This window comes from Manacus vitellinus, unplaced genomic scaffold (genome assembly GCF_001715985.3).
Source record: "Manacus vitellinus isolate BGI_N305 unplaced genomic scaffold, ASM171598v3 scaffold_8_pilon, whole genome shotgun sequence".
In the NCBI taxonomy this organism is placed as follows: domain Eukaryota; kingdom Metazoa; phylum Chordata; class Aves; order Passeriformes; family Pipridae; genus Manacus; species Manacus vitellinus.
Window position 1 is genome coordinate 12,166,352 of NW_021940864.1, and position 15,039 is coordinate 12,181,390.

General features: G+C 36.7%; 1 protein-coding gene across 1 annotated transcript in view; it reads right to left on the reverse strand.

Annotated features, from left to right (window-relative positions):
* Window positions 1-497: 497 nt before the first annotated feature.
* The window catches only part of HAAO (3-hydroxyanthranilate 3,4-dioxygenase), a 32,666-nt gene continuing 18,124 nt past the window's right edge, over window positions 498-15,039 (reverse strand). Inside the window, exons 7-10 of the mRNA XM_008932911.3 lie at window positions 4,504-4,649; window positions 3,318-3,386; window positions 2,102-2,184; window positions 498-765 (exon numbers count right to left, since the gene is read on the reverse strand). Coding sequence (XP_008931159.1) covers window positions 687-765; window positions 2,102-2,184; window positions 3,318-3,386; window positions 4,504-4,649 — 377 coding nt within the window. The 3' untranslated portion in view covers window positions 498-686. The remainder of the gene's footprint in view (window positions 766-2,101; window positions 2,185-3,317; window positions 3,387-4,503; window positions 4,650-15,039) is intronic.

Here is a 15,039-nt window from a genome sequence, read left to right on the forward strand (position 1 = left end):
TTGACAATGCATTGCTGGATTTGGTAAACTGCTAATAAGTTCCACCTGAAGCAAGTACGGTGATGGTCTAACTAATGCCTGATGTTCCAGGTACTGCTTCCCCCTTCACTGATGCACCTTCCTCTCTTTCACAAAGCACTGAGATCCTCAAGCAGTGCAGCAGATAGGATCTTTAAAAAAATGAGCCAAACTTTTAGCAAAGGATCTCAGAAGATCTGTGAACTACTGTCAATTAAAGCTCCCCTACTGTAGGCTGGGTAACAAATCTTGTAGCTAATCTATAACAAATGACAAAATGAAGACTTCTACCTAAGTAGGTATAATAGTATCAATCCCATCTCCTTTTCTACATCTTGTGGTAGAGACTTGCATTTGAAAAGCCTCTAACTTCTTCTAGATAGCAGGATTACTTATCTAATAACATATATGATACTACTTGGACCTGTTTTAATTTCCTTTCAGATAAAACCCAACAGAACAGTAGTTCTTAAAAAAAATTAGTGATTGTAAATTTTGCTAAAACCTTATTTGGGGGAAAAGATTTTAACTGGGCACAGCACTTGACTCCACTTAATTCAGTTTAAGCATTGTGTTAGACTTGAAATTTCCAGAAATTCTGCCTAAAAGATCTTTAAGACTAAAGTAGGTTAAAACTTAGTTATCATCAAAGTCAACTGACACAGGAGCTAGGTATAAGGCTGCTTGCGTTTTGGATCCTGAGCGATGCAGAGAGCAATGCATTCTTCTGTTCTTTTCCAGCTATACCTGCAAGAATGAAGAGAGAGATGATCCCATGTGTATGGAGGGGAACTACGCAGTCAACCATCAACTAAAATGTTGATGCTACTGAAAAGGAGGGGAAAACAAGCAGGTTCTGTTCTGATTGCATTTTTTTTTCATTCCATATTGGTATATCTTGTGATATTTCAGGGAATAACTCTTCCCCATCACTAATATAAGTTGAACATCATGAAATGGTGAGGAAGAATATTTATCTACTTATGGATGAACCAATGAGGAAGGCATCTCTAATCTCAGTGACATGATTGGAAGAGAATCACCTCAGTACCGTTGTTATTGTAATGAGATTAGTGTCTACAAATTTAATAGTGTTTTTTTTTCCTGTGGTCATCACTTGTATTAACTGAATCTGTGCCAGTTACAGAGTGGGACAGAGATCAGTCAGCGTTCATGCAGTAAAAGGTGTCTGCTGTACAAGTCTGATAAATGTCTTAATGCCATTTGAACTGTGCATGTGCATTGTGCCATGACTTTGAAAACACATGCTCACTGATGGGGCTGCAGGGCTGGGAATTAATTTAAGTGATTTTACTGAAGTGATGGAAGTAATGGTGAAGGGAAGATATGGTTGCAAGTTGGAATCACAGGTGCAGAGAATAGTTCTGTGTACTGTTGAATGGTCTCAGCTCTTTGAGTAAATGTTTTCAGGGCTTTACAAAAGGTGCAGAAGTCAGCACTACTATTTATTAGATTTTTCCTGTAGGAAAGAAGGCCATTTTTATCGTTTGCCTATGACCTGCTGCAGTGAGTATAAATCATCCTTCATCTTCATGCTGGGTACTTTATCAGCTTCTGCCACTTTCCACATCTTCCTTTCTGTTCTTTCGGGAAGCTATTTTCACTGTCTTTTCCCTTTATGTGTATCATGATTATAAAACAGCTGTATGCATCCTACTCCAGGGAGAGAGCTGTGTTAGCCTGAACCCCAAATCTTCCTGCACTGATGTTGATTAAGCCTGGTCTGATGCTGAAAGGATCTGCTGTGAGCGCCAATTTGTCTATTCATGCCATCTATGTTTATGCATGGTCTTTTGCATGCTGATTTTCTTGGTAGTGCTTAGCTTTTATATTTTCCCCAGCTTTAATCATAAGAGGTGAACTAGAATGAATGTCTGGCTTTTCCTCCTGAAAACACTTTTGCCCTGAGGAATAATGGAGACTATTGCAAATCCTGCATTCACAGATTTCTGTGAATATTTCTGCACCAGTGATGCCCAGCCTGGTGAGGGTTGAATACATAGAATTTATGTTGCTGGAAGCTGGGAAATCATGCATTGAATCACTGTTCATCTCTACTCACGTAGACTGGGCACGAACAAGCAGGCTGTCACCAGCAGATAGAGTCAGGGTCTTACCATCCATGGTAACAGTTGAGGTGCCCTCCTGAAGAGAAAGAACAGGTAACCAGCTTTTAATTTTCCATGTCCTGTCACTAGCAGAAAGAAAATGCTGCAAGAATGGAAATCTTTCCCACTGAAAGAGCACCTCAAGCCTGCTCTGTTTCATGAGGCCTAGCTAAATATTCAGTTGACCTTCCCTGTCCAACACTATTAGCATCAATAAAAACATGCTTCATGGTTCACTGTTCCCTATTGTAAAGCAGCAACCTGTTGCCTGATTCTTGGGGTACACTGTTATCTATCTAACCTAGCAGCCTGCAGATTGGTACAGCCCCATATATCACAGAGAGAATCTTCTGGAGTACTTGAAGCTCCTCTTCTACTTTTCTGATATTTTTCTAAGTCTTAAAAAGTGGAGACCTGACTGAAATTGCTAATATAAGTCCATCCAGACTGGAATGAACTAGTTATTATCTTGTCAAACAGAGGAGCCAGGTACTTGCCAGCCACAAGGTCTTGACTGCATTGGCTGCTGTAAACTGCAGTGTAAACAAATGTCTTTCAAGATTATTATGTCTTTAATTAGTATTTGATAGTCCCTGTGAATTTCAACAGAACAGGAACTGATAGAAATACCTGCCTCTCAAGCTAGCCTGACTTGTGTAAGCAAAAACTATCTTTTCTTTGTTTTTCCCTTGGGTTGCAAAAGTTTTCTAGAAGTCAGTTGAATGAAGGACACACTGTGGATCACCTACCACTGTGATTTAGTATAAACAAGTTCTCAGACTTTTTTTATTAGCTTATTCTACTTGATTCCAGTTTGACTTCAGTATGAGGACAAAGGTTTCAAGGCAGAACTAATAGGTGATGTTGTCTTATCACCTAGAGGTATTCTGATATATTTACAGGACATATCCTAGGTAGGGTGTATTAAAATCCTCAAGGATAGATGCTAGTCCTCAATGTACAAGATGAGGAAAAAAAGGCTGTTTTTATGGTGGCAGTACTTTAGTTATTTTTCCTTACAGTTTAAAGCTGAAAGGCAGTGCCTATGGGTGATCTTATCTACAAGAAGGAAGGTAATTGTTCCAGTTTCTGTTGCTAGAAGGTTTTACTACTGTTCAGCCTGAACTGAAACATGAACTCATCAGTTAACAAGCATGAATTGCCACATACCAGCTGCCATATCCAGATATCTGAATTCTTTTTACTTTTCTCAGTTGTTCCTGGTCCATAAGCTATAACCTTTAAAAAAAAGGAAGAAAAGTAATGGATTTATCCCAGTGACCAAAGTGTCCATATTCATCTTCCAAGAGCATTTAATACATTCTATTTTTACAGGACAATATTCATAGAAGATGACGTTATTTTTACAGACATTAAAATTCACACTATGTTTGGTATTCTCATATTGATTCCTACTGATAAAAAGGGAACTGATCACACCTGCCACTCCTTATGCTCCTCTGCATCCTCGCTTATCTATTCCTTCTGCTTCCTCCTACTCTCAGTTTTGCATCTACATGGTTCCTGCTTCTGTTCTTGGAACAAGTACTTCCTCCTCATGAACTCTGGGACCTGTCAAGAGCCTGTTGAAGTAGGAAAGTTTCCTCTGTTAAATAAAAAAAGCTGAAAACCAGACTTTATCTTTCTCATTATCTGCCCTTTCATGACAGTCCCACATTGTCACTTTGCTATCATATGTATTGGATTCTCCAGTGTGACTCCAAGTAATTAAGGGGAAGAATATGTTTTGTAAACAACATGCATACAGCACAGATATCAAATGGTGACAGCTTCATTTAGACCCACACTAGACTGTGTTTGACTAATCTGAGAAGTGCAATGTTTTAGTGCAGCCCAGGCTTTCTGGTGCTCTCAAGTTTTCCTTGTTTCCACTTTAATGTAGATTGAGGGGGAGAAAAAAAAGTGTGTTTACACACCTGTATTAGACTTTGGCACCATGAATGCTCTTCAAACACGTAGGGAAGCTGAACACACTTCAGTAATGTTTGCATCATGCTGGTGCTTCTGATTTGGGAAATATGGTGCGGGGTGGGGAGGAATGGAGTAAAGGAGCTGTTTTAATCCCAAAGGAAATTATTAGAAACAAGATTCAGGTTGATTCTGTGAATGGAAGTAATGAGCTAGGAAGCCCTTGCCCTAAGCTAATCAAAGCAATGGACAAAGGTGTTTCTGAAGGGCAGGGCAGACTAAAACTGAGTTCTGTCAGGGTGCATAACTTTCTCTGCTGACTATATATTGTTCTCAGGCCTGGATTCACTTGGTCTGGACAGCAGGTATGTATTATCTGTACCTTTAAAAATATTCCTCTCTTTGTAGAGAAATTAGACCACCCTACCTCTGTTTCAAAATTATCTCCAAACATACTCAAGGATTTCTTCTGTTTTATTTCACCACGATGATCATTTAACCAGCCTGGGAAGGAAAATGGCTCCATAACAGAAGTGGAATTTAGTGGGAAAGGTGTTTCCTTCAGGAGTTCATCTGTAAGCAAGGCAGAGAGATATCAGCAATACTTACTTCCCTTGATCTTTGCAAACATTTTACTTGAAGGGTTCAATTTACAGCTACTGTCTAGTCAAAAGTCAGTTGTAACAGTAAGCAGGTCATTATCAGGACTTCTTATTTGAGATTCTAAGATGCATGTGTTACCTGTGTATCTTTACAGAGTGGTTTCTTCAAAGATATTTTCAGAACTGCATATTCAAACAGTATGCAATAGACTAGTTTTGGCTGCATATTCATCATTCTCTTTCAGATCAGCATTTGCACTGGAAAAATGTGGTGTATAATTTTTGAGCCTTTGCTCATATCATATCCCCATATAAGTGGAGTTCAGCCTTTAGAACCAACTTGCTCTAGATCTCTCACATAGTTAGTACTGTCTTCTCCCCTATATGTTTTTAAACACATTGACCACAGTGAAGCAAACAGGTTATCACAATCTAAAATATAATTTTTTTTGTGCTGTTCCTGGAGTTGTAGCTGGATTTGATTTCCAGTAATTCTCCTTCATAAATAATTTGATTTAAAATAGCTGGAGGACTAAATGTTATTTCAGTGTAGCTGGCAAAATTCAAGATCTGTGCTGCATGTTGCTGGTATATGAAATGAGCTTTAGTTATTTACCAGCTCACAATGAAGTGCAGAGACAGTGCAATTGCTTCAGTGATTCTAAGTGGTTTGTTCCAAGATGCCATGGGGGAACACCTCAAATAATAATGCCAACTAGACACCAGAAGAACTCACTAGATGGTTTTCTCCCAAATGTAGTGTTTGCATGTTTTGAATGTTATCATGTCAGTTTTTCATTAAAGACCATTTTCTATGAAGTTTTTTAACGATGTGGAAAGGTCAGTGCATCCAAAGGATAGCAGTGTACTGAAGATGCTACTGCTGTTTATGGCATCACAGTAAGTACTGAGTACACTCATCTCCTGATAATCTGTGTGGAATGCTAGCCCTTTTGTTGTAGAAATAGTTTTTGCCATTCAAATTTCTTCTTCATTATATTGGGAAGTTGGACCAGATGACCCACTGTGGTCCCATCCAGCCTCACCCGTTCTGTGATATTAAAATAATTGGGAGAAGTCAATATGTTTCTTGAAATAATTTCTCTCGGCAATGTCTCTTTCAGGAAATACTGAAAGCCATCTGAAGAAATCTGCAGCAAAAGAAGAAATTTTTATTTAAAGGGTTTTTTTTCTGGACTTTTAAACATGCAAAAGATCTAGTCTCAAACATTCTATATTCTATTGTTTGATAACACTAAAATGCAGTGTTAAGGTAATTGGTGATTTATTTTCCACATATGTCTGGTTCTCTTGGTTTTTTTTTTTGCTTAATTTTCACAGGTTCATCAAACATGTTTTGGAGGTAATTAAGAACACTTAAACACCTTGTCCTTAAATAATGCAAATGCTCAATGAAACCTGCATTGGAGAATTGGTTTTTTTTAAAGGAGAGATACAAAATAAAGCTCTAAATGCTATGATATAGCCAAGGGGAAAAAGAATATTTATCAGAAATTTTATCAGAAGGTACTCAGTGCAATTAGTATTCCAAAAGTCTTTAAAATATTTTGTTCCGTTAATAGTAGGAATCTTTATCAGTTGGGTTTTTTTGTTTGGTTGGTTTTGTTATCAAAATAAAAGTCATCCCTCTTGAATTTAAAAAATTTCTTGTAGTTTTGAAGTACAAGAAAGTTACCCATTGGTAACTTTCTGACAGGGCTTTCTGTCATGCATGTCCTTGTTGAGATAGGTGTGGAGGGGTTTGGTGAATTCTTTTTTTTATTATTATTTGACAAATACTGAGATGCTAACAAATACTGAGATGTCATGAGTAAACTGCTCAACTCAGGGGGGCTATGTTTTCTCCATAGGTCAAGAATTCTAGCATCAAGCTAACAAGTACGTTCAGAATTGATATGCTGGAAAATGGATAGCAAAAAGCCAAGTCTTGAGGAATGGCACTGTGGTGTTTTAGGCAAGCAGAACTATGAATGCTCCCCATGAGTTGCAAGGAATCTGAGGTACAAAAAAGTCAAAGTACTTGTTTGTGTTCTGACCATGAAGCAACACAAATCTAACAATGACAAGTAACAATAAACTCCTAAGTTTGTAGCTTGACTTCTGTTACTTATTCTCCACAAACATAATTTTGCTGTTTTTCCTCTTTCTAGTGATCTCTGAGCCCAGCTGCCCTAACCAACATGGGACAACACCATACAGTGGCCTATGCACAGTTGGGGTCAGTGTAAAGTGTAATACATCCTGCACTTACCATGGTGCAGTCCTTTCTTGCTTGTGATATACAGGCAATTTCTAGCAGTTTCATTTACTTTCATGTAAAGGTGGACTCTTGTTTATTTGGACTTTAAGTTCCTCAATTCAAGAGCTGTTTTTTTGACATTTTTCTTGTCAGCAGACCCTGGCCTGTGATGGGGTTTTGGCTTCATGCTACTTTTGATATTAATGACACTTTCCCACTGACAGCACAAAGGCCTTTGAAAACTGCATCTGCATGAACTTAATCTATAGTGCAGTCCAGCACAATGATTCGATTATCTGTTACTGCGGAACAAATAAGACAGTGCAATGGTGACGAGGTATGTGACATATATGTGACATTATCTTGACTACTTGACTGAGTTCTTATTTAACCCTGATACTGATTCCTTGCATGATGCTAAAAGCTGCGTCCTAGTGCTTGTGAACTTGAGCTAACAAGCTATAATGAAGACAATCCAATCTTTTGCAGTCCCACACATATCAGAGTTGAAGCCTGGTGCTTCCAAAGGAACTGAGTGTTTCCTATCAGGCTAATGGTTTATATTTAGATATTGTTGCATATATTTCCACTTAGCCTGTACATTAGCTTTCAACAGTATCTCAGGAAGTGTAAGTCTGTGTTTCTGGAGCTCTGTTCTAGCAATACTGTGGGACAAGGAGACAACATGTTTAATGATTGTAAAAGTAAAAATATGCCAGCAAAATACAAGAAGATGGCACTTCTAAGCTAATCAGCTAAAAGTCTTGTGTATGTTTTTCCAAGTAATATAACGCTAAGTGGAACATCAAATCTAGTATTTTCTTATGTGTTCAGGACAACCATTTAAATAGTTCAATATCAAAGTCCATTTTTGTAGATAATTACTATTAAAAATTCATATCACAGTGATGTGTTCTTTATGAGGATTATAGCTCTTTTCAGGTTTAAATTAGAATGTGATGATATCATGTTAAACTGAAAAATACATCATGTTTACTGAATGAGTTTGTAAACATTTAAAAAAAGAAATCACAGGTTTTAGAGGAAGTTAATTTCGGTTAAACAATAGAGACTGTACTGAGACTGAGAATATTAAACCACGCAAAAAGTAGAGAACTGCTTGCAAGACAACAGCAAGCGAATGTATGGGTATTTACAGCCTCCACAGAGACCATCTAAGGAAGAGGTTGAGCTTGTTGGGAGTAAAGTACTTCTGATAGCAATAGAGAGGACAGGTAAAAGAGGACTGACTCTGACTTACCAGGTATATGGGGCTGTATTTGCTTACCCCAAACTCACGTTACATGGAAGGTCTCCCTCCCCTACCCCTGTGATGTGCCTAAGCTTTCTTGTAAAAAAAATCAACATTTCATTCTCTGAGTGTTTCTTGAGCCCTATTATTCTCAAGCTCTTCCATAGCTCTCTTACAAACCTTGTTTCTTCAGGATTTGTGCAAAAGAAAAGAGCAAAAAAGCACGTGAAATATATTGAAATAAGGTCAACTGTCAAAGTGATTATGTTGGCTTTCTGAAAAACTGTATTTTTCAGTGATGTGCCATCCTTTACTTCTAGACAGCACAGTCTAGATGGAACAATCTTCAAATCTTTAAATCTCCTTATATATTCTTATTAATTATAAAAGCCCCTCCATCCTAAGGCACTGTGCTGCCTCAGAAACAATGTGCCCCTGCATGTTGTGGCCCCATCTCTATGCAAGGATGTGAGACAGTCCATTACAAATGGTGTCTCCCTCTGTAAAAGTAGAAGACATCCTTATCCAAAGTGGAACCATTGAACCCTCTTTGTTTTTCAATGGTCCAGACTGCGGATAAAGAGCTCATGAGTTATTTTTAAATTATGTATTCATTTATTTCTGTGCACTTTCTAATTATGATTTGCATCTCTTAAACACTATATATCATAATGAATAATTCTAATGTGAGGGGTTTGCAGCATTTCACATTTAATTGCCAATGTCAGCAATAATACATACCCTGGGATGTTTTTCCCATATGTGCCTACCTAATTTCTATGGAAAAATCTGCTTTATTCTCCATGTTAACAGAAATGTCAATGAGACTAGTAAGACTTTAATACCTCTGCAAATAAAACCTGTGAAATTAGGGATGTAATTTCAGACATCGAGGTTTGAAAAAACAAGTAGTTAGCTCATTCCATATAAAAAGCCAGAGTGAAAGCACTGACAGTGACTGATTACTTTGGGGGTTGTTTGTTCATTTCACTGTTGTTGAGTACAGATGCAAAAACATTTAGCTGAAAATACAGCACTCACTTGGAATAATCATACATTCCCTGTGTAACTGTATTTGTTTTTGTAGCATGCCCTGAGAATTGGCGTGACTGCTAATTTATGACTTGTCTCTGTAATTATTTCTAGGCACATTTTTCTTTGTGTCATTAAATCTATGCTGGAAACTGAGCAACAATTCTTTTTTTCCTAATTGAAACAAAGAAGTTTGATGAGGAAAGCCTTGAAAATATTTCTGTAATAAAGAAATATAACCTTTTCAAAAGGAGATATCATCAGCCAGAAGGGAGGAAAGAAATTAGAACTAAAAAATTGCAATATTTAAGCCATAATTCTGTTTAAAGGTTCTTCATGATCTAGCTAGGTTATTGTAATTAAGAATGATAAATTGTATTGAGAAATACTGAATGCTTTCCCAATCCTAAAATCAGGAATCTTAATGTTGTTTCTGCATCTGCCTTTTATAAATGTGGACATTTCATTAATCGTCTTTATGTGTGTAACTTCAGTTTCTATAGAGAAGGAATAGGTTATTTCATTATAACAAGTGTTGAGACCTCACTACATTTGTGAGACGAAGATTTGTATGTATGTGTCACATATTTGTATGTGAGCTATTACTACTAAATAGTCTTAGAAATGCAGAGAAAATGTTGGACTGACTCCATTCGTGAGTTTTCTGTTTCAGATGTTGCAGTCTGGGGAGCATTTAAGAGGGTAAGAAAGAAAGAAGCTACTTTATTAGAGAAGACACACCTGCTGAGCTTTAGAGCTCTTAAATATTTTTTCTTTTATTTCACAAAAGTCTGAACAGAGAAGAAAACAAGCTTCTAAGGCATTTCTTCCTATTTCCCTGATAGGTTTATTATATACATTATGCACTAGAAGTGCATCATGGCTTGGTGAAGCATTAGGAGATCTCCCAGAGACAACAGTTTATGTTCTGCTTTTCTTTGAGGAGGTTCAACTGAGAATATTGTGGGAGAAGTAGACTTCTTATGGGAGACTTTCTTGGGTTTTTGTTTGGCGACTGTTGTCTTTAGCAGTTCTGGACTCCAGGAGCCTAATGAACGTCTTGGAGCATTCCTGGCTCCAGAGAATGTGCAGCCTGTATTCTTGGGTTTTGGATGATACATTGTAGTTTGGGATTAAAATATTTAGTAGAAGCTTTTATATGGAAGATTATAGCAGCCATGCTCCAGACATTGTAATCCTACTTTATTTGTGTATTAAATATTGCTGACTTTGGTTGGTCTGTCAGACCAGTTCATCTCCAGTATAAGCTCTATACTCCTTAGGGACTGGTATGGAGTGGAAAGTTGTTAAATATGAGGGGAGAGAAAATGGATGAAGCCAGGGAGAGGACGCATATTTATAAGGATTGGAGGGTTATATTAGATTATTCTATTCCCTTCTTCCACCTACATATCCTTTTCAGTTTAGGTGGGCTTCATATATGACTTGGAAGTTACTTAAAGGATATAGGTATGACAAGATAAAGATGAATAGTGTATTTATGTGAGCATCTTTGCCAGAAGAGAGTAATGGGGATAATAGAACGAGAGAAATATATGAAAAAATAGAAGATTCAAATTGTTGATAAAAGTTACAGAGAGGATGATTTGGAGAACTGTACAATTATGATGGGTCTAGACAGTTTAAAATGATTGACTTGCTATTGGTTGGAATACTGTTCTGTCCTAAAGACCTTCTGGTGGTTGTTTGCAAAATAAATTCCCTAGGGGAACAATTCTTAATATCTAAAAGCTCATATGCTGTTTCTTTTAATACAAATACTCAAAGAAGAAGTAATGTATAGAAAAGGAGTGATCTGTCTAGGTATGTTGGAGATCCTTAAAAGATGAAAGAAAAGAGAATCAAATAGTTAATTTTCTAAACAGATATATAGCAATTAAAACTTATTTCTGAAATTATCATTCTTATTTAACAAAAAAACCCGCACAGTGACAGTATCTTTGGAATTATTTCAATGTTCTTAAAACAGAAAGGCACAAATATTTATAGTTATTTTAAGTTCAAAAGCATGCCCCTGTATTTGCTCTAATGTAAATATAGACAGAATATCTTTTTCCATATTTTTAGTTTTCTGAGGTTCTTTTAATTGAATTAATATTTCCCACCAGCCAGTAAACTGAAAATAAGAAAAAGCTGAAAAATAAATATCTGTTTGTTTTTATATACCAGTGAAACAAGACTGAACAGCAAATACTTTCTACAGAGGTTGCATTGGATTAGCTACAGAGGATGACAGTACAGAAACTGATTTTTATAGTGCTGAGCTCACCCTTTTAAGTGGCTTAATAGCAGTACTAAAACCACAAGGCATTTACAGACCATGCCCTATGTTGTATGGCATCCCTGCTCCACTAACTGAAGAAAGCACCTAATTTTTCTTATTCAATCAGTTCCTTAGTGCTTGTCTGCTCTGAATCATAAGCATAAAACTATGATGTATTCTAACCATACTGACTAGATTCTAAGTTCAGATTGTAAATTACCCTGGGTACACTGAGAATCAATGGAAGTGTTGCTAGTGAAGTCACTACAGCACTTCTTATATTATATATATGTATGTTCACTGACAATAAAGCTTTTATGTGAAATAAAATTTCATTGATAATTAGAAGTAGATTAATTTGGATAAATATAAACCTGACATTCTACCCATACCATTAATGTTCATGAAGTTCATTTCTAAACAAGTCTAACCTGGGGAAAGTTTTTTCTTGCATTTCTTTTTCCCCATCAAATTTCACTTAAAAGAACCCGGATTATTTCAGTGAGCATGGCAAGATAAGCTTTTGAGCTTCTGGTTAGTCTTGCAAAGAATATTCAGCCATCAGTGTTTATTAGAACTGAGGTTTCTCCGTCTGAACTGTCTCTTGTCCTCTTGACTAGAAAATTGGGACGAAATAGAAACATTGAGAGAATCTTGCTTTCAGTCTGATTCAACTGAAAGTAGCAAGAGCTGTTTAGAGAACTGTGACTTCTCATGTCAAAAAATATGTAAAGTAAATCAAACCAACCCATCTTGAGTGTTCCATGTATAGACTATATCCTAAATATATTCACTCTTTTTGGCAGAAGGTGGTGAGAGTGCTCTCAAATATTATTTCTACACATGGAAACAAAAGAGGTTAGGAATAGAGCACAAAACAGTTCCAGGGAAGATGCCTTAAGTAGGGATTGGATGCAATATATGTTTCTAATTATATTTTACCTGATGGTACTTGAGTCCTTCTTCTACTGTCTTTTCGTACATTCTGATTACCCTGCTTTCAGAAGGACTTTCCCTGATATTGGCTAAGTGAGAAATCCTAAATAAATCAAGAAAAAGTCTGGTCTTAGGTTTGGGGTTTTTTATGTGATGTTTTTTTAAAGGCAATTGGAGCTTGATTGATTCTATTTATAGCTTTCTTCTATGAGTGAGCTGCAATCAAGGATTTCTTTCAAGATGTTTTTCTTCAACTTTATTCCATTTCTCTCTAAGAAGGTGAGGCACTAGTTCAGGTTTATGTGGAGAGGAACCTGAGAGCACTTCAGCTGATGCTTTTAAACTGAGGGGATTCTGAATTTTCAGAAGAGAAACTGAAAGAGAGGCTGATTCTCTGTCCTCTGCATAGGCTAGCTCAAATAATGTTAAAATTTGTTCTGAGTGAAACATCATGAGAAACTTGTGGTAGCTTAGTATACGAGTGTCATGCTTGTTGCTGAATTCTACTTCTTAGGGGAAAAAAAAAAAAGAGCTGTTGAGGGAATAACTCCAATTATTTCCATGTCAGTTGAGTATATACCTCCAGAGTGAACGTATTACCAGCTTACTTGTATCTCAGTCAAACTCTTTTTCGATTTTTTTTTATTTATTTATTTTTTTTTTAACACAAGCCTGACAGTTACAGGAGCTACAAGCTAAAACTTCTGTGACTAAAAATGTGGGGTATTTTCCCCATGTATAAGAGATCACTGAGATGTTGAGCTGCTTATTGAAAATTGGAAAAAGGGAGCTGTTCCCCAGGTCGAAAGCCTGCCAGGCAACTTTGTTGACTGCCTTTTGCTAACAGCAAGAATTAAGACAAGAGAATTTAAAATACTTGTTGTCTTGACATTGTAGCTAGTCCAAGCAGCAAATCCATTTTCCTCAGAGAATGATATACTGAGCTATGAACAAAATAACTATGTTTACTTGCCCTTTTTTTTGTCTTGAAAAGATTTCTTTCCAGTTTCGTGGAAGTCTCTCACGCTTTTTTGCCTTTTTATAGCTTTTGAATAAATTACAAGGAAAGAGCTTCTGTACTGGATTTATCAATCCAGTACAGAAACAAAGTTTCTCAGAATTCTGTGTTTAAAAAAAAGTATCATGATGTATCATAGTTTCTGATTGATTGTCAGGGTTTTTTTCAGCTCTAATCTTTTGCAAAAATATTAGCAATATAAATCTTTAATGTTATTTTGTTTATGCACTGATATAATTAATTTTTTACTGACATAAACTTAGCCTGGTGAGGGATGCTTATTGGAAATCGCTGTATTGAAAAAGGACAGTATGTGAGATATATCTTTTTTATTACAGCAGCATCTAGAGGATTCATCTGAAATTTTATTTCCTCTGCTAAACACTGTATGAACACACAGTGATATACAGTACCTTACCCTACCTAGCCTGCCCACCCCCCGTGCAAAAAAACCCAAAAAACCAAACAAACCACCAACACCTGAATACAGGCAACATGCTCAAATTAAAATCAACACATTTTGGTGGTGCATAAAAATAAATGTAAGATTTGGAGACCACAACATTTTATTTATAAAAAACATAGAGCCTTTTTCTGAGAAGTATATTCACTATTCAGTCAAAGAACCAATGCCAAAAGCTGGTTCAGCTGCCAAGTTTTCAGACAAGGTTTCTGACTGGTTTACCATTTCCAAATTGCACGGGCTTTAAGATTGCTATCCCATACAGAGCACTCCTCTGTGAGCTTTTCATTTGGGCAACAATGTTTAGTTAACTATTTTTAAGAACCATAATGTTCATGCAAAAAACAACTTTTCCCAACTTTAGGATTCGAGTAAGAGCTTTGTTCTGTTATTGGTTGAGACTGCAGGCAGTGACTATCGAGCTGATAAATTGGATAGATGTGGAAATAATGGTTCACTAGAACTTTTGTCTCTATTAGAGTAATTCATAAGAATAATCTTAAGACATTTGGGAATTAATGTGGAGATTAAGGACAGCTGGTTTCAAAAACTTCTTAGAGAGTGAAACTAAAATTTATCTTTACGTTGTAAAAAGAGCTATGGAATTAAATTATGTCATCCACCACTTGAATGGTGGATGACATTCCAAGTTAGTCATGTAGTTGTAAGAGTAGCATAGCTGGGTATTAGAGCAGTGCATGTGTGCACATTCAGTGCACCTAAACCATAGATTTCTTGGTTGGTGCAGAATGTCCCTTAGTCATCTGTCTGCAGAGATGAGAAAGTAGACAGATTTGAAAGAACAAATCTAGTTGAGCAATGGGATTGAAAGAACTGGTTAGCATTTGGCTAACTGGTGTAGGAATCTCAGGTTCTCTTGGAGATCCCATAGGCAGCTTCTCCTGTTCTTATGCTGATTTTCCATGTGTCAGTTAAGAACCTGGCAATGTCATGGAAGACTATCCAGGTAGTTCTTGCAGCAGAACTGACCAGGTTGTGCCTACGTAAAATACTTTGAAATAGTAAGTGACATAGAAACTGTTCCTGTAGGTGTGAAAAGTTGTATAGTGCAGTCTTTTGTACATAGTGAAAACATGAGGGTGGTATTTTGTGCAT